Source organism: Odontesthes bonariensis, chromosome 4 (genome assembly GCF_027942865.1).
Source record: "Odontesthes bonariensis isolate fOdoBon6 chromosome 4, fOdoBon6.hap1, whole genome shotgun sequence".
In the NCBI taxonomy this organism is placed as follows: Eukaryota; Metazoa; Chordata; class Actinopteri; order Atheriniformes; family Atherinopsidae; genus Odontesthes; species Odontesthes bonariensis.
The window spans coordinates 33,228,038-33,253,223 of record NC_134509.1 but is presented as its reverse complement, the minus strand read 5'-3'; the positions used below and the strand labels follow the sequence as shown (position 1 = coordinate 33,253,223).

The 25,186-nt window shown below is 41.5% G+C and overlaps 3 protein-coding genes and 1 long non-coding RNA gene across 4 annotated transcripts; all 4 read left to right on the top strand.

The window, feature by feature from the left end:
* Positions 1–498: 498 nt before the first annotated feature.
* On the top strand, positions 499–2,806 carry LOC142379430 (caspase b-like). The gene is made up of 3 exons (XM_075464587.1): positions 499–638; positions 1,715–1,981; positions 2,061–2,806. Exons 2-3 carry the CDS (start codon positions 1,717–1,719, stop codon positions 2,219–2,221), a joined length of 426 nt encoding a protein of 141 aa, XP_075320702.1. The 5' UTR covers positions 499–638; positions 1,715–1,716; the 3' UTR covers positions 2,222–2,806.
* A 1,448-nt stretch (positions 2,807–4,254) lies between these two features.
* LOC142379429 (uncharacterized) lies at positions 4,255–6,366 on the top strand. Its single transcript, XR_012769683.1, has 4 exons — positions 4,255–4,846; positions 4,921–5,498; positions 5,594–5,938; positions 6,026–6,366. It is a non-coding gene; the product is annotated as an uncharacterized LOC142379429 (long non-coding RNA).
* A 745-nt stretch (positions 6,367–7,111) lies between these two features.
* Positions 7,112–17,639, top strand: gpr108 (G protein-coupled receptor 108). The gene is made up of 18 exons (XM_075464032.1): positions 7,112–7,497; positions 7,735–7,854; positions 9,309–9,359; positions 9,533–9,624; positions 9,716–9,786; positions 9,908–10,179; positions 10,271–10,333; positions 10,424–10,525; positions 10,603–10,736; positions 11,565–11,640; positions 11,748–11,821; positions 11,907–12,024; positions 12,107–12,237; positions 12,660–12,703; positions 12,786–12,835; positions 13,180–13,263; positions 13,620–13,741; positions 16,028–17,639. Exons 1-18 carry the CDS (start codon positions 7,402–7,404, stop codon positions 16,113–16,115), a joined length of 1,788 nt encoding a protein of 595 aa, XP_075320147.1. The 5' UTR covers positions 7,112–7,401; the 3' UTR covers positions 16,116–17,639.
* Positions 17,640–19,474: 1,835 nt separating this feature from the next.
* soul5l (heme-binding protein soul5, like) lies at positions 19,475–24,864 on the top strand. Its single transcript, XM_075464031.1, has 7 exons — positions 19,475–19,577; positions 20,432–20,491; positions 21,290–21,371; positions 21,471–21,591; positions 21,688–21,827; positions 22,643–22,806; positions 23,238–24,864. Coding segments are annotated over exons 1-7 (1,059 nt in total). The 5' UTR covers positions 19,475–19,575; the 3' UTR covers positions 23,728–24,864.
* Positions 24,865–25,186: the final 322 nt, after the last annotated feature.

Genomic DNA, 25,186 nt, shown 5'->3' with positions numbered 1-25,186 from the left:
CTCATAATTATGACTTTGAAAGTCGAAATTATGACTTTGAATCTCATAATAATGACTTTCTATCTCATAATTATGACTTTGAATCTCATAATTATGACTTTGAAAGTCGAAATTATGACTGAATCTCATAATAATGACTTTGAATCTCATAATTATGACTTTGAAAGTCGAAATTATGACTTTGAATCTCGTAATTATGACTTTCTATCTCATAATTATGACTTTCTATCTCATAATTATGACTTTGAAAGCCGAAATTATGACTTTGAATCTCATAATTATGACTTTCTATCTCATAATTATGACTTTGAAAGTCGAAATTATGACTTTGAATCTCATAATAATGACTTTCTATCTCATAATTATGAATTTGAATCTCATAATTATGACTTTGAAAGTCGAAATTATGACTTCCTGTTGGTCTTTTATTTTTTCTTTCATGGCGGAAATGGGCTTCCATATGTTTGTCTTTGTTAAAGATTTTTTTTTTTTTTTTTTTTTTTGTTTACGTGGAGCTTTCGTTATGTGTAAAACTGCCTTGAACGGTACAAGTTGTACAACCCAAACCTGAAACCGAAAGTGAACCAATACACCATTCTTCTTTTTATTCTTCGTATCCGCGGCTTGGCGGTGATTCGGTAAGTTTTGCCTATTTTTGACCACAACGCTCATCTTGGGGCAATCTGCGATTTTATGAGTTATGAATTTTATATGTTTTCACAAAATGAATCGGTTCAAAGTGCTGCTGAGCTGGGCTGAGGTGCAGACAGTGAACCTGACCGTGGAGGGTTCCACAGGCCTCGAGCTCGCATCACATTTGTATTATTTGTATTAAGTTTTTATTTGTAACTTTGAACTTTGGCACAAAGTAAGTTTAAAAAAAAAAAGTCCATCAGTCAGGCGTCAAGTATTTAATGATAATAAAAGGTTATGTCGTCAAAACGCTTAAAACCTATAAGTGTGGACTAATGTGTGTGGCAGATACAGATGTGGCTTTTTTAAAACGGTGAATACGTTGTTATTACGTTTGGACTCCTCTGTACTTCCTGATTCTCACAGCGCGTGGCAGATTGCATAAGAAAACTGCAACAGTCCAGCCACATAAGTAACCCTGCTATTTGCTACAAACTACAAAAATGAAAAAGGGAATCCCACAAAATACGATTCTCACGCCACAAATGTGCGAGATATCCCACCAGCGGAGGAGGGCACTTCTGCAGGAACCTTTTACACAAGCTTGATCAGGAAACAGCCCCGAAATAGCTTTCATTTTAGACTGCTTATTTATTTTTTTAAATAAAATGTTATATTAATTATTAAGGTTTAAATTGATATGTATTAATATTCATACATTCTTTACTTTCTGAAATTATGGATGGCTGCTTAATCTTGAGTGCAAAACCTGTCACCTTATTACATCTCTTGACTAATGACTTTGTCATGCTAAAAATCATGAAAACGTGGTCATCTACTGTACAAACATTCATCCCTGACAGAAGGCTGAACACTGGAGAAGTTATTAATGACTGAGTCATGTTTGTAACTGGATGAATGTGAGAAACCCTTCTTTTGCGTGAGGAAATAATGGCTGAAAATATTACTGCACAGATATGAGAGCGGTGTCAATCCTCTCAAATCCACTCGTATTAATCAAAGTATGTTTGAGGTGTTAAAGGGAAACTAAAAAACGAATGCCTCCCTTCTGTCTGATCAGACATGGTGCCTCAGATGCTGCTCATTGAAACTCTGGAAGGGATATATGAAAACGACTTCAAAAAATTTAAGTATTATCTCACGCTCGAGGTCCTGGACAGCTGTCGCCCAATTCCAAAGGGCCGTCTAGAGACAGCCAGCCGGACGGAAACTGTGGACCTGATGACACAGGCCTATGGTGAAGAGATGGCTGTGACGATCACCGTAGAGATCCTGAGGAAGCTGCTCATCAACGACGCTGCAGACAAGCTGAAGAGGAAATATGCAGGTAGTTGGGACTTTTATGGTCAACTTCAAACCAATATGCAATCTTAACTAATTACCTGCATCTGTCTTTTCACTCACAGCGGGGTTAAAACCTGAATCCTCCTCCAGCACTGCTGCACACCCACCTCCAACACCCCCGTCTTCCACAACCTCAGTATCAGCTCAGGATGGAGCTGTGGTCTTCGCCCCGATGATCACCTCTAGCAGCCCTGGAACATGGAACATCACCATCAACAAATAAGCTTTTTTTTTTTTTAACACAGTGAAATTACTTAAAGGAAACAAGTCATATTTCTAACTATTTTGTTATTCAGAATTAATTTTAGCACTTGCTTTTGCATAAAAACCATCATGTAAGCTCCTTACCTCTGTAAATTGTGTCAGATAACAGCTGGCGGCCAGTCAGACAAAACTGCATTTTCTCACAGTCTGGTAATAGATTTTTTTTTTAACATGCGTCATTTTTCAGAGCAGATTAGCTTTTCTGAGAAATATATACATACAGTATATAAGAAACCATTTTACAGATGAACTCAACAAAAGGCCTCACAGTTTTATGTTATTTTCTTTATTGCCAGCAGATTGGCTCCAATGTGCAGGATATGCAAAAATGCTCCTGAGATACATGATAGAAGGGTGTAAGATGCGAGCAGTGACAGTACACAGATACAGGGATAACTGTGCCAAGTGACAGAAATGTGTGATATGTGGCAGTAAAGTCTCTGTCCAGAGGAGTGCAGTCCTAGGAAAACCAAACAAACACCACAGACCATTTAAACTCCAAACTTCAACCCTCTGTTTTAATAAAAAAGGGCATGACATCAAAGCTGAAGCCAGTTTCTTCTTTTAAATTCATGTGACTAAAATATCAAACACCTCGGTTTTTCTCCCTATTGAAGGTGGGACTTTTTTTTACTTGTCACAGCCCTAGTGACTGCAGTACAGAAGATGCAGCTTATAGAAGATGTTGAAAGCTATATTCTGGTCCATTTTTACCAGAGAGACAGTTAAAGGACCGTAGATCTTGATCGAAGACACTTAGATTATCAGAAGAAAGGCACAGGGGTTATCGATGACAGTAATGATTTTTACTTTCTGTTTAAATGTCGGTGAGAGCATGAGCAACAGCAGCTGCCATATAGAGATCTTGCTATGTTGTATTAGACTTAAATCTTCATCGAGCACAAAAACTTTTTGTCTTTTATTTTTCCTCCTGTTAATGCAGGGTCCTCTGATGAAATTTGTGAGCTGGGTGAGTTGAAAAGGTTTCAGTGGAACCCCTCTGTGCTGTTGCTATAGGGATGTCAGCCCATTCATAAGGGCTGTAGTAAATGGAGTAATCATAAGAGACACCATAGGAAATATGTGTTTGTTTCTGCCAGTGGTCTCAACACCTGCAGAAGACCCTACCTCTGCCACTTCTGGGGTAACCCCTGCACATAAAAACTATATAAGTACCATCGCGCGAATTCGCGTCTTGTCATTCGCGCAGCGGTATTCGCGCCATTTGCGCCACCGGCTCGAATTCGAGTCTATTCCCGTCTTTGCATTGACTTTGTATGTAATCACGTCGCAAGAAAAATTCGCACTGCGTCCGGTCTGAACGCACCGTAAAGGCTGATTCATACTCGGCGCAAACGCGCAACTGTTCTGGCTCGAGAACCATTAATGACGTCATCGAAAGCGCCCTTCACAGTTCCTTCAGCTCATAAGCGCAGTTTGCGCCGAGAATGCGTCATATTTGCAGTTCTCTCCAGACCAGCGAGCGTCACTGTTGAGGAAACAAGCTGAAAAGCACACGAAGAAAGCATACACAATGCCACCTGTGGTGTCACGTCAGCAGAGGCTGGCACATCTGATGCGGAATGAATTTACTCTGGGTGTAGAACTGTATATGTATCTCAGAGCTAAGCGGCTGCGGCAAAAACAGAAGAGAAGGTGGAATGTTCGTCCTTTGCAACAAGACGAACTTTGTCAAACGTTGTCCCAGTGTAACTTCATAGACGTGTCGTACAGATGTTTGTAGAGGCGCACCCTCTCGGTCACCGCGGTCTCTGCAGTGTTCATTTTTTCTTTTTCTTGGTCAGCTGTTTCTGGTTGAGCGCGCGCGAAGTCAGAAAAAAAGTTGTGTGCGCGACCTTGCGCCGCGCGAGGATTTTCTAGCTTGCGAAGGGGGGCGTGGCGGAATTTTGGGACACGTGACCGTTTGCGCCATTTGCGACCAGCTAGTATGAGCGAGGTTGCGCCGAGTATGAATCAGCCTTTAGGTGACGTTTGAGGCCTCGCGAACCAGTCTCACCACGTGACCGGTTCAGGAAGCGTTCGCGGCTTCGCCCGTAATTCGAAATATAATTGCCAGCGAAACGCAATGGATCTATCCTCAAATTTTGGACCTTATTGTGCGAATTTATTATCCACAGCTAGCTACCTTTTTGTCATGGCTGCAGCAAAAAATATATATATTTTCTTCTGTCTGTGAGCATTTTGAAATGATTTCTCCTCATAAGGTAGGCACATAATAATAATTGTGTGATATAGAATAGAATAGAAATACTTTATTAATCCCATAGGGAAATTCTTGTTGCATGGCAACAAGAACAAAGAATAAATAGCATATATATTAAATATTATGAATAAAATAAATAATATTATTTATTATGATTATTTACTTATAAAATATATAAATTATAAATTAATATAAATGTGATATTGCATTGCATAACCCTTGTACTAATATCCATATTCCACATTCTGTCATTTTAAAAGTGTTTTATGTGTTTATACAACAATAACACCTCATCTATGCTGAGGCATTATAGAGCCCTGCCTGAAAGCAAAGAGACCAACATCAATGAACCAAGCTCAGGTAAGCCAGGTAGCCTAAGTCTCTTTACTATATTAATGTATATACTATACAACTGTATTTTTTTTTTTAATCAGGAGAGAAGAGTACTGTGGATGAGGCCTTGGTTGATATGGTGATAGAAGACTCACAGCCCTTCTCTATTGTGGAGGATAAAGGGTTCAAAAAGCTTGTTAAAGCTTTGAACCCTAACTATGTTCTCCCCACAAAGCAGATATGTATGTGAGCTCATGAAGCATTTCTTCCATTTTACCGATATTTACCAAAAATGTTCTTTCTTTCAAGCTATGGTGGACGACAGATACCAGAAGTCCAAGGAAAAGGCCAAAGCCTCTGTGTCCCAAACAACAGCAGTTAGCTTGACAGCAGATATCTGGACCTCAATAAACACAGACTCAAATCTAGCTGTGACCTGCCATTTTATAGATGCAAGCACCTCAGTCACATACGGCTTAAAATAAAGTTACTGGCCTTGTGACTGACGGTGCAGCAAACATGGGTGCTTGTGCCGAAGCAAATCATTTGCATCACTCATATTGTGTGGAACATTGTTTGAATCTAATTGTTAAAAAGGCTCTTGAACAAAACCCTGTGTGATATCTGGCCACAATCTCGGAAAATTGTGAGTTATTTCAAGAGCAGCACCACTGCAACGGTGAGTTCTTTATCTCACTGATGTATTCCTGATGGCACACTTGTTTAAGTTGCTGCTGCAGTGACGCTTGAATCAATCACTTTTTGTTGTCCCAGAACTAACATTAATACAAGAGGTGGATACCCGCTGGGAACGCACCTACCGTATGCTGCAATGCATTTATGACCTGAGGGATCCTGTTGGAGCTGCTTTGGCTGGCTTACGCACAGGCATTGTGCCACTTTTATCAAAAAATGATGTGAGAATCGCAGAATGTCTGAAAGTTTTGTCACCATTTCATGATGCCACAGTGGAGCTATCTGAGGAAAAAAGGGTCTCAGGATCCAAAGTTATTCCCCTGTTGGCTATGTTACACCATGCAATGGAGGAAAACTCCAGAGAGACTCTCATCCTCCTCATCCTCCTCCACATCATCCTCATCAGAAGCTTTGGGACTCAAGGTAATCGATGTATTTTAATTGGTGTATTGCATGTATTTTCATTGTGTCATTATATGTAGTCACTTACAGTCGGCTTGTCTGTTTTAGGAAGCAAACTCTGGCATCGTTTGGACGCCACAGTCCAGCAGAGAAGAATCCAAAATGAAACCGCGGATGCAACAGTGGAGGTCAAACACACCCTGCGGAACCAAAAGTCAAGAGATCAGAGGACCCGCTACAATGGGGAAAAATATAAAAAATGTACACTACAACTTGTATAAGCTTGCTGTGAAGATTCTGTGTACCCAGCTTCATATGTGCCCTGCGAAAGGGTATTTTCAAAAGCAGTTGAAATAATCTTAAAAAAAGAAACCGCCTGAAGCCAAGCATTGTTGAAAAGTTGCCGTTCTTAAATAAAAATGACTAAAAGTGTCCCAGAACACAAGAAACACACGCTCATTTTTTTCTATTAGTATAATCATTTAAGCACAAATTATGTCGACGCTTCACATAGTGAAGCCACGTTATCGTTTCAATCACCACCTGCTTTACATTTATTGTCCACTTGATGGCGCAGTAGAGCAAATGAAGCGCCATCAAGCTTCGGCCCATGTGTGAACTACTCGGATGGAAAGCTTCAGTGCGTCACGAGGCTTCATCTCGTCATCACTTATTAGCTATCCAATTGAACAGGTGCACCTAATAAAGTGGCCGGTGAGTGTAATAAACATGTTTATGCAGAAAGACAGAATATGACTTTTTTTTGCTACATTCATAAAGCTGTGTGTATATGGTCCTCTTTTGTAACTCTTAAACATCAATAAACTATACACACGGGCAGAAACCTCTTGATATATATCTATCTATATATATGCGCAGCAACATGGCAACCCCAGAGATCTCATCCGACGTGGAGGGTCATTCTGTTCATGTGAACGTCTACAGCCGGAAGCTCACTGGCAAAGATGGACCACGTGACCAAACCTAGGGCAATTTTTCAAAGGTGCAGACAGATCGCCTGAGTGAAAACCTCGTTTGTTTGACAGAAAAGTCACACGCGATTGGTTGATTTTTCGTGCGAAGAGCATTTATAACTCATGTCTGTATTTCCGTTGACTTCGCTGCACATTTATGGCAGCTGCAAAAGAGAATAAACGGTTATAGGCGTCCTGGTTGACGAATTTGTCCGAACCCTGTTTAACGTTCTGCTGTGCGTTCAAGACCAGGAAGTGAGCTGTTGCACTCGTCTACAAGCTAGCTGTTTTCTTACGCGATGAAAGCACAAAAAAAAGACAGAATATAAAATACGCTGTTATCATTTTGCAACAAACAGCGTAGGCTAAGTGCTAATACGTTGTTTTTCAAGCGGAACAACATTGTAGGTGACCTCGGATACAGTGACGACTGCAGGCCAGCGTACTGTTTAGCCATCTGGTAGGATTGTCGATCGCTAATATCACCAGTTACCGTTAGCAAGTTTGGTGATGGCCGTGGTGCACAGAGACTGTTGTGTGGCTGGATTGTTACTGTCGTTACTGTTGTCTGTGTGCTACGCAAGAATACACAAGCTCACCCTGAAGGTACGTCGACGGTCGTGTTATTATGTGTTAGTAATATCAGCGTTAGCCAGTCAAATAACGTCGCTCCTCCAAGCGGCATTTTACCAGCTAGCACGTAGGTGTTGATTAGCTTCAATTATGTGAAATGGGCAAACATCATGCCATGTTGTTGTTACAGTGTTGAACTTTGGTTGGTTTGCAGACAGATCTCAGTAAAAGCGTATGAACGTCTCTGCTCTTGTTTGCATTTCTTCTCAGAATGAAACCCGGTTTGCCGTCGACCTCAACAACTTTGGTTTCTACGCTAATGGGACTTTGGATGTGAGCCTCTCCTCCCTGTGGCTGAAGGAAACTCTGGTGAACTACAGCACCTATCCGGTAAGGAGTGTTTTTTTTTTTGTTTTTGTGTGCATCTCATTTTCATTTGAAGGAGTGAGTTCAGCTGCCACTGAACATGTCAGAGGTGCATTTGTGTTCCTCTGGGTGGTTCATAGTGAAAACCGGTGCAAATTGGCTAGCTTGAACAAATAGAAACCACTTTGTGTAATAGGCAGTAATATTCAATCCATTAGCAAAGATTTTTATCTTAGCTAAATGTTCAAAAATCAGCATTTGTTGTCCAAAAAAAAAAATCATTTTTATTCATAGTAAAGCTCAATGTGACAAGTGATGTTGTTCCAGACTACATTATATTGATAGTTCTTGATAAACATAGTTTTATATATATATTTTTTTATTTTATCATTTATCAACTTTGATAAACACCAGTGAATATAACCCAGTACAGGACTGTTAAAATTGGCTTTGTTCTTAGACATTATGAATGAAATAGTCTCTGTACTTTTCCACGATGACCTTAAGTGATCCAGGCATAGTGAGACAAAACAATTAGCCTGGGAAAGCAGGTGCAAGATTCTCACACACACATTGTTTGGCTGATCCAGAGAATATGACGAAGCATGTTGAACCTACTCATGTCATGTCCAATCCTACTCGGTTGAGTGTGAGTCCAACCTATGTGAAATAATGAGGCTATAAATACAAAAGATACCTGGAAATCGAGGCTCAGTCTGACAGATTTCCTGCGGGAGCTCTGTTCCACTGAGCCCAACGCTGATATGCTTGACGTGTGACTACCAATAAACACTTTATTTAACTTGAGATTCCTCCGGCTTGTTCTTGAGCTTCCAATGAAAGAATCGAGCTAACAGGACCATAACTAACTATGACTTCCCTAACTAAACATGTAATTGGATCACTAGTTCCATTACAGTATCAATAAAATGTGAACATTGTAGGTTTTATGGCACATTAGATTTTACCAATGTTTATATAGACTATTGCACTCTATTAGAGTTTTTGCTGCGTTCTGCGACACATCCAGATGTTGAGAACAGCTTTATGATGCGTTCCTTTGGTGCTGCATTCAGCTACCTTCCCAACTGTAAGAAAAAAAGAAAAAAACGCCACCAGAAGTCACGTTTTTTTGCTGGATATCCTGACTTCATGTTACCAAGTGCATGCCAGAACTTTTCATTTGTTATGTTATCTTAATCCAATAAAACATTGGATAAAGCACTTTTAAAGAAATGCCAGCTAAGTTCTCGCTGATGATACGGCAACTTTATAAATGATGAAGAGAATTTGTTGACAACAATTTCTTTGAGCACATAAGTGTTTCCAGCAAGCAGTAAAGTGTCAGTCTAACTGAACAAAAACGTAACGCATAACATAAGCTGCCGCTCTAACTGCAATTCCATCTTGTGGGAAAAGTGCTTTCAACCGAAGTGCTCTGGCAGTATAAACTCAGTCTACATTTGCACTTTCTTTAGGTTGGTTTCAGCCTGTCCAGGTCACGTGTTAACGGCGTCTTGTCCTACACGGTAAGTACTGCACCTTTTTGCCATTATGCTTTTTAGTAAATCATTTTCCATATATCATTTATTATCATACATTTATTGCTAGATATTCTTATTAGATTTTTGATTAAAAACGGTTGATATCGGGATGATTTGTTCATATGTGAAGATTTGACTGTTTGTTGTGTTCCTTGTAGGCAGAGGAGACTGAGACATGCCCACTCACTCTGTCAAGGCCGACCAACGACGAGCCTCTCATTCTTTTTTTTATCGATATCAACACCCTCAGGTGTGTACATATTTCACCGTCACCATTTATTGATATTTAGTACATTGCCCTTAGAGCCTTTTGTGAAGCTTGATGATTTATATTTGCGTAGTGTCAATGTGAGAGCTATGGGTGTCCAAGACAACGTCTTGACAGCAAAGGCAAAGGCTGAAGTAAATAAAGGTCGGTGCTGTTCACACTTTACTCTTCCTCAAAAATCTACAGCAGGATGAAGAATGAAATAATTTGAATCAATCTGAGATTTGAAATTTGACTGTTTTGAACTGACGTTTGTATCCTTTAGGTCAGAGGAAAGTCAGAGACGCCCCTAAAGATAATGCTCAATCATCAGAGAATGGAAACGCAAAGCCACCCCAGTCAGATGATGCATTGAAAGGCGGCAAAAATGAAGAGCTGTCCTTCGATAAGAAGAAGGAAGCTCAGCCAGATGAGAAGAAGGAAGCTCTGCTCGATAAAAAGAAGGAAGCTCTGCCAGATGAGAAGAAGGAAGCTCAGCTCGATGAAAAGACGAGTCCTGATGCAGAAGCTGAGAAAGTTGAGGGAACTAGATTCCTGGTAACGTACCTTTGTGTTTCTGTACTTGTTAGTCGGATCTGTTCATGGAATCGCCTGAATGAACTAAACAATGAACTGTATCCTCTTGTAGCTGGATAAGTCTACCCCGCTGACTTTAGCTCTGGACAAAGTAAATGGCTCCTACAACTTCAGTGTAAGTGCACCGATCTCATCCTTTATGTCATGTGACACAGTCTTTGATTGGCTATAGTTGTGTGCAAAACATCTCGCCCTTCCTGCACAGTTCCACATCGAGGTCGGCCCGAAGGCGCAGGGTCTGTACACCCTTAAGTTCCACTACTGTCACAACAGAGTGCCTGGATACAAACTGCCTTACTCGTTCACGGTGGGTTGAGTCGGTTTCTCCTTAGCGCTCGTACACTCAGGTGTACACATATCTCACTGTGAATGTATCCCTTGCAGGTGGAAGTGACAGAAAAGAATCCAGGAGGCTACCTGTCTGCAGCAGAAATTCCATTGTCTCGCCTTTACATTTTTATGGCTGGAGTCTTCTTCAGTGCTGCCATGGTCTGGGTTTACACGCTCATGAAACACAGGTACATGTGCACACTGACTTCAGTGCTTACCACTTTGTTTGTCCAGCTTTTTGCAGAGTCATGTCCTTTGAATATGCTGTGGGTTTGCTCCAACATCAATTTTATAACGACACTAAGATGTTGCTCATCTCCGTTTAAAGCGTTGGGCTCGGATTCTTTGCCAATTAGCATTAAATTTGTGAGGAAGCTGCAGCTCACTGTGGCCTGTTGGCAGTTAAGACTTGCTGTCTGAAACCGCCAATAGTCAGACCCTCAGCTGCCGGTCGCTGCCTCTAGATGAGCAATAGAACTCCTCTGCTGACACAGCGAGAACACAGTGCTTTACGTGCAGAAAGTGGTAGAAAATCGACTTAAAGCTGCATTTGGATTTTAGCTTTACATCTAAAATGTTATCTTTTTGTGAGGCTGAACTATCATGCACGGGAACAACGTTTGGTGTGTTACTGTGACCTCATTATTTTCATCCTTTTAGCTTTCTAAATGGTCTTCTTATGCTAAACTCTCTGTCCCTCTGCCTTTTTAGTTTAAAAAACAGAGAATGTGGTGAACGTTTCCATGCATGGCAGTAATGATCGTAACATGAGCCTACTCTAAATTTGACGAATAAAATGTAGCAGCTGACTCCTCAACTGCGCTCTGTTTAGTAAAGTAGCAGATGAGGAGCAGCCAGATGGCTGACATGGACTTAATGTGGTGAGACAGAGAGTGGACTATAGAGGCATCATGCCGCTGTCCTTAAAAACTCCCAGAAGATGTAAACGCTCCTTAATTAACGGCAGTGACACGGAATCGGCAAAAAGAATTGAACCGTCTTTCCCTCGTCTACAGGTACAGCGTGTTTAAGATTCACTGGCTGATGGCCGCTCTGGCGTTCACAAAGTCCACGTCCTTGGTTTTCCACAGTGTAAGAGAACCACAGTGCAGACTTGATTCTAATTTTGTGCACCATATCTGTGTTTGAGTCTTGCCCTAAAACAAACTTTATGCATCCCTGCTCTGTTTCTCTCTCAGATCAACTATCACTTTATCAACACTGAGGGGCATCCCATCGAAGGCTGGGCCGTCATGTATTATATAACACACTTGTAAGTACGACGTCTGCACGATATGTCTATTTATATATTTAAAAAAAAAAAAAAATTAACATGTGTGTCTACATTTCCTTCTCAGGCTCAAAGGGGCTCTCCTGTTCATCACGCTGGCACTGATCGGCACGGGCTGGGCTTTCGTCAAATACATCCTGTCTGACAAGGAGAAGAAAATCTTCATGATAGTCATCCCACTGCAGGTGCTGTTCTGTATGCCAGTATGAAGTTTACCCGTTATATTTCCCTTTTCTTTTGACGACTCACCCGCCTGTCTTCCCCCAGGTTCTGGCTAATGTCGCCTACATCATCATTGAATCCACAGAGGAAGGCTCCAGTGAATACTATCTGTGGAAAGAGATCCTCTTTCTGGTTGACCTTATCTGCTGCGGAGCCATCCTTTTCCCCGTTGTCTGGTAGTGTTTGCACGTGGTCTGTCTAAGCTGTATCGGTTACGGATTCCATCTTTTAAAATCAATCGAAAATTGAATTAAGACCCGGGCTTGGACTAGCGCCTAATCTGCTTCAACAGTTAAGATAAGAGGTGTCCTTCATATTCCATGCCTTAACTTATTAAAAGCCTAAGGAAGGATGGAAGTGTCAGGAGACCAAAGGTAATGTTAGATTGGATGATCCATATTCCACCAGTATAAGACGATTCATCCCAAGGAATAGGTTTCTTAAAATTTTCTGCATAAAAGCTTCTGTTATGGAATTTTCCGGACATCAATTGTATGGAGGAAAAAGTGCATCTGCGGTCAATATAGCATTTATTAGGTGAATTTGCCATTCCCATAGTGCACAAATGCATTCTTAAATCTAAACCGTGTCTTCACAGGTCAATCCGTCACCTGCAGGAGGCTTCTAGCACAGATGGAAAAGGTGGTGAGAATTTTGATCAGCCACAAGGTTGCTGAGCTGCTGTTGGCCATTTGTGTACTAAATCTGCTCCATCTTCTTTCAGCTGCCATGAACTTGGAGAAGCTCAAGCTCTTCCGGCACTATTATGTGATGGTGAGAGACTCTAGCTCAGCTGTGTTTTTCTTGCTATATTTTTGAGCTGAACTTGCAGAGTGAATGTTGACATGGTTATAACGCTGAACGTTCAGCGACGTTGCTGATTTCTGGGTTTGGTATTTTTTATTTATTTTTTTACATAGTTTTATGTAGATTATACTGAGTCACAGCATTTGATAAAGAGTCTGCAGGCTTTTCATTCAGCAGTCATTGCTGTAGAGCCAGGAAAAAAAAAACACACTTTTTCTTTCTTTGTTTTAAAATACTTTCTTTTATTTATTTATTTTTTAAACAGTCTGTCCCATTTTATGTGATTATTGAAATTGTTTTCTCCGTTTTAGATTGTGTGTTATATCTACTTCACAAGGATCATAGCCATTCTGCTCAAGATCACGATGCCTTTCCAGTGGCAGTGGTGCTATGAGGTGAGACAGCGACGGTGTACGGTAACAGTCTGACTTTACTGCAGAGCACCGGTTTGAGAAAGGTCAAAGCCATTCTGGAGCTCACTCTCAAGCAACCATGACTAGGCGTTACTGTCTGATGTGCATACTTCTAAACGCATTACTTCTTTAGAGCCCTGTATTGCTTTGTTACAAATGGCCAAGAATGCTATTCTTATGTTTATTAATCTGTAAGCCAAAAAAAATAAATCTAATAAAAAGTGTGACGTAGCTGTCGGCTTTCTGCTTATAGTTGAACGCTGTGGACCTATAAGCCAGCTGCGAGCAGGATTCATCTTTGTGTTATATTTGACGTGCACACTCTTTTGTTTCCTCAGTTTCTGGTGGAGGTGTCTACTTTGATATTTTTTGTGTTGACGGGCTACAAGTTCCGGCCAGCGTCCAATAACCCCTACCTCCAGCTCCCCCAGGACGAGGAGGACGTGGAGATGGATGAAGTGTAAGCGCACACCTCTAGTCCACAGCCTGATTCCAGCATTGTTGAATTACCGCGTTCCGCTTTAGTCTCGCTGTTAAACGGGAGATTAAAAGGAGAAACGGGACTAAGCCGACTACGTCAGTGAATAATGTGCACAGCCCGCAGAGAGGGAGAGAGAAGTGTCATGGTAACAAGTGTCTTCTAAGTGGTGAAGAACCCAACTCTGTGTGGCTTCTTCTTTATTATTCTATCGAACCTTTCACTCTTTGTAAAGTTCCTGCTGTTCAAACAACACCAAACTGTCTTAGAGATAATCGAAGAAGTGCTTGAAAGTGTGTGCAGGAAGCATTAAGGCCGACAGAATGGTTCTGCTAAAGTTATTCACGCTATCTGCATAGATACTCGTGTTATCAGCCGTTTACTCGCCAGTACAGAAGAAAGTTTGCCAGTTAAACGTCAAACTTTTATTATTTTGCTTATCAAACTTTTCTGTCTCCAGAGGTGGAAAAGCAATGTCACTGTTTGCTCTTGTTTTGCTGAACAGTCTCTGCTTCCAGTCAATATTCTTAAGTTGGATTTAGTGGAGACTGAACGCTAAAGTGACTAACTGTCGGATCTCGAAGTACAAAGTGGTATCACACTGAAGTACAGCCCACACTTCTTGGAAAGTCTCTGCAGACCAAGGCTGTGTTCGAAACAGCATACTTCTCCTACTACTCCTAACTTTTTGAGTTGGTATGTGAGTTTTAGTATGCGAGAAGTTCCAGGATGCATACTAGATTCACTGAAATGTTGGGTATGCATCATGAGGTTACTACTCATACTCAAACTACCCAAGATGCAACGTAACGTGACGTCACCGATCGTCATTTCCTGTCAAAACGGCAGTTTCAAGCTAGCTACAACGAGGGTAGGTTCACTTCCTGTTTTCAAAACGAAAGCACCAATTGTATCGTAATGGCTTTCCCTATGATAAAAAGCAACGGGTATTTTATTTTTGTGAAAATAACCGGAAGTGCGTTGCTCACTACGGCTAGCTTTAGTAGCGCCGAATTCGTGGGAACAAAATTGTAAATAGCCGGTATTTTGTCAGATTTTCACGTTGGGGATCTAAACGACTACTTTCTCGCCTGAAAATGTTTCAAATGTTGCTAAAGTTTACAGAGTTAGAGCTTAAAGCGATACTCCGGAGTAGATTCAACCTGGGGTCATTTGAACCGTGATATCCAGCCAAGTAGCCCACCCGAAGTTTTTCCGATATTGGCTGAACATCAGCTGAGTTACTGAGTTATCCCGAATAGCTTCGTACAAGGGTTAATGGATCCTGGCAGTATCTCCAAAATTACCACACTAAAATCACATGCCATGACACCAAACTTCTACAGTAGTACAAATATGGTCTGTACTCACAAAACGATGCTTTTGGAAGTTTGAAAATAGTCCAGGAGTTTATGATTATCAACACAAGCCTGATAGCTTTTCTGCTGCAAAAGCTGCGTCGACGTCACTTCAGAGAGCTGGGAGCTTCAATGTAAGATGAGGGTTGATCTACTACTGTAGACAACAAAGCATATGCTATATTCTACATGATTTTTTTATGAATTTTTATGTTGTAGAGTTGTGAAATTATTTTATCAATGGAGAAATTGAGCAGCCTTGCTTTGTTGTCTACAGTAGTAGATCAACCCTCATCTTACTTTGAAGCTCCCAGCTCCCAGAAGTGACGTCGACGCAGCTTTAGCAGCAGAAAAGCTATCAGGCTTGTGTTGATAATAATAAACTCCTGAACTATTTTCAAACTTCCAAATGCATCGCTTTGTGAGTACAGACCATATTTGTACTACTGTAGAAGTTTGGTGTCATGGCATGTGATTTTAGTGTGGAGATACTGCCAGGATCCATTAACCCTTGTACGAAGCTATTCGGGATAACTCAGTAACTCAGCTGATGTTCAGCCAATATCGAAAAAACTGCGGGTGGGCTACTTGGCTGGATATCACGGTTCAAATGACCCCAGGTTGAATCTACTCCGGAGTATCGCTTTAAGTGAAATCAGCTTCAGGCCGGCTGATTTTGGCTCGGGCCGGAGCGAAATGCATTGTGGGTAAACCCTCTGCATACTGTCTGATCGATGAGTATGTAGTATGGAAGTATGCGGTCTCGAACACAGCCCAAGACCTGAGATGTTTAAAAAAAAAAAAAAAAATGGCCACGTGTCGATCAGTTTTGTCTAAACGACCCGCCTGTAAACTAAAATGAATATTAAACGACAGTATTTCTTCTCTCTCTGTTCCGATCACCGTCCAGGGTGACTGAGTCTGGGGCACTGGAGGGTATTTCTAAAGTCAAGAAGACGTCCAACGGACGCGAGCGCCAGAAAGAGCCCACCTTGTGAGCGGGAGGCTGCATCTTTGGGAGTGACCAACTAAACGCCCCCCAGGCCAGCTGGTATGAAGGGGTACACATGGACCAAGGCTCCCCACTTCCACGGATAGCTTTTCTTTTAAAACTCTTTAAGTGGTTCCAGTGGTCATGCCCACTGTCTGGCTATGCAAAAAAAAAAGAAAAATAAAACAAAAAGAAGACTAACCGGTTGGACACTCTCCATTTCCCTGGAACACTCCACCCAGAAACTGAGAGGTTTCAGGAGGCACCTGCCACATGGATGGGTGAAGAAATGGAAAAGGAGCTCTGATGTTCTTTATCACTTTCATTTCTCTCCGTGTCTCTCCAAAGATAATGATTATTTTAGTAAAAGACTTGTTTTTGAGTGTGTTTAATTCTGCTATTTAAACTGGTACTTCTGCAAACCTCTTAGCTAAATGTGTGACATGACAACACAAGAGTGTTAGTGTGTGTGTGTGTGTGTGTGTGTGAGAGAGGGAGAATATGAGGCACCACCAGATTTAAACAACAGATTTTTCCCTTTGGAGACGATAGCCCATTCTCAGGTAAAAGGCTTATCCGTGCTTTTCAAATTGAAGCAACAGCAGTTTCTGTCCCACTATTTACAGGTTAGTAAATTCCCGTCAATCATCACAGAACTCTTAATACCACACAGTACCGCGCAATTGTTTTTCTTATGTATTTGATTTGTATATTGAAATATATTGATTTAAGAAGTTGTATATTTCAATATATTGACTCACTGCATATTGAAATGTTTGTATTTCAGTATCATTGTCGCTGTTGAAGGGGCAAGCGTTCCTCCCAGTCTTGTCGTTTGGACCGCTGCTGTAATTTAGTGCTTTAGTGGTTAAGGACACCCCGCGTCTCTGTGAACTGAGCCCATGTGGGTGACATGTGGACCTCTCCTTGGAAGAACAGGTTGGATCAGGCTCTAAAATAATCTGAGCAACGGCCTTGTTCTCCTTTTGGCCTGGCTGTGCCAACCTGGGCTGAGAAGTGACCTGATGGATTTTTGAATTTATCTGCTTTTGGTTTTTACCTTTTTTATTTTTATTTTTGCTCTTGATGTGAAGCTTCTTTGATTAATTATTAATGACTTCTCGGTTAATGGCAGACCAGCAACGTGTGCAGCCAGGCAGGGTTAGATGGACATTTGTAAATAAGACTGATACAAGAAGAGGCGTTTTAACTATTAAAGAACTTCATAGTGTTTCAGACGGTGTTGACAGTTGAGTTTCAGTGAAATTTATTTTATTTTGTTTGGATTCTCTGTAATTGAAACAGGTGAGAACAGGATAAAAAGCTACTGAGATTTAGTGGCTCCTGTCCAGAGAAGATGGAGCTGCACAGTGTTTACACACAGTTAACATGTCTCCAAGCGTACCTTGGAGGAGCTTTGGTAATAGTGTACATTTATTTCATGTGGTTGAAGAAGGTCTTTTGCTTGTTAAAGGAGGCTGTTTGATGTTTGTATGAACTGTCACAATAAAGCTGGACTTCTGGAACGGTCTCAGATACACGGTTGTGTATATGCACCACATGCACAATTATGAGGTGAACTGTGTTCCTTTACGATGACTTTTACCCAAAAAATAAAATGCTCCGTCAATACGAAATGTTGCTGAACCTTTTTTTTTTTTTTTTTTTAAATCAAAGGAAAACTGAGAAAAACAAACGTTTTCAGTTATTAACAAATCAAAATATACAAAAACAAATTCTCCAACTGACACAAGATATCAAACATTTAGCCTTCCAAAAACAGGAATTATCTTTTTAATTACTGCCATGAGCCCTTTATCTATGGCGTCTGTCAGCCTCTTTAGTCTGTAAATGTTTCGAAGGGCTGAAATATCTCTGGTGGATGATGGGTCGTTATGTATATCTTGAAGCAAGTTTTGGTTCATTTCAATGAAAAGATGGAATGTGGAAAAAAGGTCTCTGAACATCACAGGAGGGAATGACCAGCAAAATCCTGACTGCCATTCCCTGGTTTGGCTCCCTCTCTGCCTGGTAAATGCTATTGTCTTTTGAACTTAACAACCACTGTAACAGGGCTGCTGTTGTAGCTGCTCAACTATAAATCACAGCTCAGTCACAAACACACTGGAGGCTTGTCTGCTTTTTGCTTTGAGTCATGTCAACATCATGACTGGCGGTCTCGTTAGTTATTGCTAATACTGCAAATGTTTCGAATGAATGATGAAACGAGGACAATAACCGTGTCCCGTCCTCATTCTGCTGTGTTGCAACATTTCAGCGGCCATGAGAGGGCCTAATCAAGGCAAGTTTATTTGTTGAGCAAAATGCGTACACAAGGCAATTCAAAGTGCTTTACAGCTACATAAAATCACAAGAATGCAAATAAAATCATTCCATAAAATGAAAAATAATCATTAATTCAATTAAAAGCGATGAATGCAGATAAAATACTTTCAGGTGTCATGTGCACAGCTAAACAGAACTGTTTTCAGCCTGGATTTAAACATTGTCAGAGTTGAGGCCTGTCTCACATCTTCTGGAGGACTGTTCCAGATGTTAGGAGCATCAAACTGAAACACAGCCTCACCTTGTTTAGTCCTGACTCCAGCAGGAGACCCCTCCCTGAGCTTCTCAGAGCCCCAGTTGGTTCATATGGCTCTAACATGTCAGAGATGTACTTTGGTGCTACACCATGAAGAGACTTGTCCACGAGCAGAACCGTTTTAAAGTCAATTCTCTGAGCGACAGGAAGCCAGTGCAGAGACCTGAGCACTGGACTAACATGGCCCTATTTCCTGGTTCTAGTCAGGACTCCAGCAAAGTCAGGACTAGAACTCGGTTCTATAAATCAGTTCATCATTTGTCCATTTTTTGGCTATTAAAATGTCAACAGAATGATTGGATAGGCTGCTTATCGTTTTTCTCACTTTTGGTTGTTACTTGAAATTAATTTGGGTGTGAAGACGTCCCTTTGGACGGCCAGACATGGACAGATTTTATTTATGGAAGAGGAAAAATAATTAGAAGTCGAAGCATGAAAATGTATACATAAGATAAAACTAACATTGCAACATATTTATTTCAAGTCGGTTTCTGAGGAGCTTGATAAGTATAAATCATAAGTAGGATGCAGCTTGGAGTGTCTCAGCTCTGAGGAGTGTAGATTCGGGGCTCTCACATCCTCATCCCCTCACATCCTCATCCCCTCACATCCTCATCCCCTCTTTGATGTTTGATGCACAAGGTGTTTCAATAATGATGGCGGATTTTGGGCAGGCACTTGCAGTCTGTATCGGTAGTCGGCCCCTCCTTCCTGTGGGCTGTGGGCGGGTCCTGGTCCCCACTCCTCACTGCAGTAAATCCACCGGCTTCCATCCGAGTGCAGCAGTCTGCAGTCTCCACCATCTGCTCCGCCCTGCGCTCCACTGGCAGGTGGAAAGCTCCCACACACACACGGGGCCGCGACAATGTGAGTAATTGATCTAAATAACACAACACCGATGACTCCTTTTGATAGACTGTCATCTACAGCTAATTTCTAACGACTTTTTTCTCTCAGCCCCGATGCTCAGGTAAAGTTGATCTTTGCGTCTTTCTTCACCGGCCGTGCATGTAGGAATTTAATTGGCACTCATTATTTTTCCAGGCTGTTGTTGGACTTGAGCAAAATCACAGAGTCAGGATTTGAAAGTGACTTGATCAGGTTTGACTGTTGTTTTAGACAAACCGCCCTTTAAATGAGAATATTCTTCTTAGAAATGGATCAATTCATTATAAAAATAAAGAAAAGCGCTTTCTGTTCTTAACCAGATGTTTGGTTTAAGAGGTTTTTCAAATGTCCCAAAAGGCTGTGATCAAAAGAAGGCTTTCAGCGCTGTCCCTCCTTGACCTCAAAACGCCTTTGATTCAGAAGACCCAGCCTGATGATGCAGCAGATCTTTCCTGTCTCACCTCTGTGCGTCGCTCCGGCAGCAGGAAAACGTGTCCCGTTTCATCTCTGCAGTACCAACTCCGGAATGCTGCATCCTGACGCGCAAACTGGCACAATTACAGTCTGCGGATCAGGATGCCTCACCTGGCGTTTTCACATTTTTCAGATTGGTATTTTTGTTCATTTTCTCTCAACGAGGAATGTAATATAGTTTTTTGTCCTCCATCATACACCTCATCAGAAACCCATTCAGCATTTTATTCTCTACCTCGAGAATTTATTTTCTTGCCGCTCCTTATTTGCAACGTTTGTTTTTTTCTTCTCTCTCTTTCTATGGCGCATGAACAATAGATGCAGTTCAAATTCAAATTTGTGAATTGTGTCTTTTCCAGGGATTTCATCTCACTCTTAGCCGTTTTGACCCTGGTGGTTTCAGCTGAAGGGAGTGTTGGGTAAGTTGAATGTGTCAGGTGGCTAAATCTACATGTTCCAAAGGGATAGCATTCAAATCCATCTGTGACACTTGGGCTGCTCTGTTATGGCAGCGTTTTAAACTGCATAGACCCGACACCAAAATTTGACAGTCATGGTTTTTCCTGACTTTTCCTCTTCCATCTGGTCGATATTTTTGTTGCAGAATGATTTGACAACTTGATGGATCAGTATTAGATTTCACTCAAACATTCACGCTCCCCTTGGGAATTATTCACAACAGTTTTGATTGTGATCAATCAGAACGGCAATGACATTCCTATCAGCCTCAGCTGTTTGTTGTATTTAATGCTAGTCAGTTCAAGTTAAACTAAACTGGTTAACATTTTAACTGTGAAAAGTCTAATCACTGTCAGTTTAACTGTGAGCATGTTAGCATGCTGTATGTGAGCTTCAAACACTGGTGCACATTGCCCTAGTTTTTAAATGAATTGTAGTACTTTTACAGCTCGTTACATGTAGACTTCCGGTTCATCCCAAAGGGTTTGGACTGGATTGAGGTCAGACGAGGCTTACAACAATCAGTTAGGTTGCTTTGTACCACAGTGGGAGAATAACTCTTTATAGATTTGGTTTTCTGCATGAAGTGTTAAAAGTGACCTTCTCTAAATTCGGAATATTTCTAAAAGGTCTTTACATGTGTTGACAATAAGGTTTTCTTTAAAACAAAGAGCCAAGCTCAATTATTGAAAAATGGAAATTTGCAGTCGTGGTGTTGCTGAGAAATAAATGTGAATTCTTTTGTCACTCTGTTATAGACTAAGTACCAACACCAGCTTCTGCACAGAGTCCAAGGAGTGTCTGGAATATGATCTGGTCTGCAAAACAGATGAGTATGAAGTGAGTGCAAACCTCCATCAGCCAGCTCAAACACTCACATTACCTGAGTGCTTATCTCTCACTCACTGTGGATGCGGGTGTGTGTTCGTGCATGTTCAGGTGCGACACTACAGCCCCACTCGCTGGGTGTCAACAGATGCCGAGGCCTACTTCATGGGAGTGGGTGCAGCCATGGCTTTTAGGAGACTGTTTCAGTACATCACCGGAGCCAATGAAGGAGGTCAGGAGAGGACTGGGCGGGAGGGGTAAATTCCACTTTGACCGAGTGTGTTTGTCTCTATTTTGTTCTATTTTTAATTGTGTGTGTTTTGGACAGGCGTTCAGATGGAGATGACCGCCCCTGTCCTGGTTAAGATCCCAGAGGAAACCAAGATGTGGGAGCCGGCTATTTACACGTTGAACTTTCCGCTGCCTGCAGCTTATCAGGACAAACCGCCTACACCCACTAATGACAAGGTGAGCTGACAGGTGGTGCGGGATGTGAGGAGCCTTAACGTGCTTGGTGAAACAGTTTTGCTTAGGTGAAAAGCTACCCTTTCCTGTAATCAGGTCAAACGCTGCTTATCCTCCCACCATTTTAGTGTAATTTGATCAGTGATTTTTGCTTTGAGCTTAATAGAGAGCAATGATAAATGCAGAGTATTAACAGCCTCTGACTCCAGGACTGCATAATGAAAATTTCTAGTGCAGACTCAGGTGGATATCCAATATTTTATGATTGCAACATCTAAATGTGGACTTCACAAATTACAATGAATTGATAACTTGAGAATATTATACCTGGCCCTGGATTTCTGCAGCTTTAAGGACTATTTTAAATGGGTCTACCAAGGCACATTTATAGTCACTCATATTCATATTCACTGTCGAATAGAAGTAACTTTTCCTGTTCAGTCAGTTGAGTCATCCCTCTGGTCCATTTGTCTTGTTTATTTTTTGTGGCAAAGCAGCCTCTTGCTTAATATTAACCCTGATAATTAAGCTCAGAGGACATACGATTTCAGATATTCTTATTAGCTCAACGATTCATATGAACTAAAAGGGAAATAATAATGAAATATTTTTACATTGTTCAAGGGAATCGGAGATAAGTTTATGATTTCTTGCTCCTAACTGCTTCTCAGTTCAATACTCTGCTTAAGTATACATGGTTTTCTGTGTATTGTCATATTTCCCATGCTGTGGCACTGGATTTTAAATTGTCTGCAGCGTATCAGTGATGTACTGTGGCTGGTGTTCTTCCTGATGTTTTGTCTGTGTTGCCTGCAAAGCTGTATTTCACCGAGATGCCGGAGATGGACGTGTATGTGAGGAGTTATGGAGGCTGGATGCTGTCGGTCACCTCCAGGCTTCACGCTCACCTGCTGACTAAAGAACTGGAGAGAGTGCAAGCTTCCTACAACCACAGTTATCACTATGGAGTTGGCTATGACAGGTAGGAAAAGCATCCGTTTGTCCCCTCACTGCTTTCTAACTTTGTCCTTGTTTTCTGGGAATTACTCGCAGCCATTTCATACATGAACTCTGCAACACAGTCCTCCATCTTTCGTACTCTTTATCTGCACTTAAACAAGTGATCGAGCAAGATCTATGCGAGAGATTTAATGTTTCACTTTGGGGATTATGTATTTTCTAAAAACAACGGGTGCCATCAATGTCACTATGAGATCTGTGTGATTAATGCCAATCTGTATTTGTGAGCAAAACTTAAGTACAGCTATATAAAGTCATTCATGTAGAGAATTGTGGATCAGGCTTACACTTTACATACAACTAACCTGTGTCCATTGCTCTGTTGCTCTTTCCTTGTGTGTGTGTGTGTGTGTGTGTGTGTGTGTGTGTGTGTGTGTGTGTGTTCGTGCGTAGTCCCTTGAAGCTGTTGAACAGGCACAATGAGGTGTGGTACGTGGCCGAGGGGCAGCCAGTGTGCACAGACCCACAGGAACCGACTCCTGCACACATTCCCCGGCCAACTCCGTCCAATTTACCCGCAGACTCCCCGTCTGACCCTTTCCCGAACACACTCTCTGATTCGCCTTCATTCACTCCCTCCAACATGTCCTCAAACATGACATTCAACTCTTCAGCACAGCTGCCTCCTGACACACCTTCTGTCGCCCCATCTAAAACTCCTGTCAGTCTTCCCTCCGACCTGCCTGCTGAGCCCAAATTCAGCCATCCTCCACCCTCCGCCCACATCTCACTGGACCTTGTGACCAACTCGTCCGATCCCGTCTCTGTGAGCCTGTCACTCGAGCCGCAGCCTGATGCGGGCATGTGGAACAGCACAGCCCACAGCTCTGTGGACACGCAAGCAGAGCACAACACTGAGGTTGAGCCAGATAACACCCAATAGCAACAATCAGATCGGATTTGAGCCCCATTCTCGGTATAACAACCTGAAATCTAAATTCAAACCAAACACTGGAGGTGTCGTGGAGAGTGTTTGATCGATGCACATGTTGCTCTTTTTGTCCTGTCTCTCTATTTCTGTGTAATACACCAACTCCTCTTTATAGCACTTAATGTTACATAATGTTCAGTCACAGCTTTGCACCTGCAACTTCCTGTATGGCCAAACATACACCCTTCTACTTTGTCGTCCTGAGGTTATCAAACAGCTGCATCATAGAATTAAGTAAGCTTGTATGTGTTAGTTTAAAAGTTAGTATTCAAAGTTATCATGTTGATTAATGAAGCTAGCACAGAGGGAAGGAACAGATGTGTTCGTAACAGCAGTTTAACCCAAAAACTGATTTCACTTGAAAACTGTGTGTAACTGATAAACATAATGCTGACCAGATTAGGCCACACTAGTAGAAACTGAAGTATCTTTATGTGGAGTTTGACACAATAGTTAGTGATTTCTTGAAACTTTCTGTCCAGCCTTAACCTCCTCTAAGCTTAATCGGTTACTGTCATGATGCTGTATGTGTAGCAGCAAATTGGTGAATCTTAATCAGTTTAATGTGCATGTTCGTTGGGATCTTGCCACATCATGGAAAATGCCACAAGTTAATGTAAAGGCTGCAGGTATTTGGCTTCGGGGGCTGCTTTAAGGAGTAGGAAACCGATGTTTTCAGGCTCTAAGAAGATACCAATATTCTTTTTTTTTGGGGGGAGTTGAATGTTAGCAAAACTGTGACAGCGTTAAAGAAGTATCACAGAATAAATTTATGTAGTTTATGCCCAGAAAATAAAGCCCTAACTATACTCTTCCCCATATAAAATCTGTCAAACTTTTTCTGCAGATCTGCGAGGAGAAAATTAATCCACATTTCCTAACAGAACAGAAACTGTTCAGCAAACAGTGTGACACTGTAAATCATTTTTAGTAGGACTGCACCAAAGATCCCAACGAATCACGCCTGCCCAAACCAATGCAATAACATTTATGTATAGGCCTCCTGGTAAAAAGACGTTCTCTACAATGCATCTCAGAACTATATACTGAATGTTCTGAGGAAGGCGCAATAAAAAAACAAAAAACAAACTCTGATTTGTCTCATTGTGTTACTGCTTGGTTTTTGAATCATTCTGATCTATAGTATCCTATTGTCATAGCTTTTTACGAGTCTATTTCTAAAATTCAGCTCCCAATGCTGTATCTCACCCCTCACTCTACCAGGGCCTTAAAGGGATAGTTCGCCTCTTTTGACATGAAGCTGTATGACATCCCATATTAGCAATATCATTTATGAACATTGACTTACCCCCTGCTGCGTCCTGTGAGCCGAGTTCCAGCCGAGTTTTGGCGTTGACGAAGGTAGTCCGGCTAGTTTGCCAGGGTCCCGAAAATAAAGCGTTTTGCTTCT

What these genes read in the sequence shown, in the direction of transcription:
- LOC142379430 (XM_075464587.1), top strand. Translation starts at nt 1,717, where the DNA reads ATGGTGCCTCAGATGCTGCTCATTGAAACTCTGGAAGGGATATATGAA. An exon ending in GCTGAAGAGGAAATATGCAG is followed by an intron (nt 1,982 to 2,060) that starts GTAGTTGGGACT and finishes TTTCACTCACAG; the next exon opens with CGGGGTTAAAACCTGAATCC.
- gpr108 (XM_075464032.1), top strand. Translation starts at nt 7,402, where the DNA reads ATGGCCGTGGTGCACAGAGACTGTTGTGTGGCTGGATTGTTACTGTCG. An exon ending in TGAACTACAGCACCTATCCG is followed by an intron (nt 7,855 to 9,308) that starts GTAAGGAGTGTT and finishes CACTTTCTTTAG; the next exon opens with GTTGGTTTCAGCCTGTCCAG. An exon ending in GACGTGGAGATGGATGAAGT is followed by an intron (nt 13,742 to 16,027) that starts GTAAGCGCACAC and finishes ATCACCGTCCAG; the next exon opens with GGTGACTGAGTCTGGGGCAC.
- soul5l (XM_075464031.1), top strand. An exon ending in CTACACCCACTAATGACAAG is followed by an intron (nt 21,828 to 22,642) that starts GTGAGCTGACAG and finishes TTGCCTGCAAAG; the next exon opens with CTGTATTTCACCGAGATGCC. An exon ending in TATGGAGTTGGCTATGACAG is followed by an intron (nt 22,807 to 23,237) that starts GTAGGAAAAGCA and finishes GTTCGTGCGTAG; the next exon opens with TCCCTTGAAGCTGTTGAACA.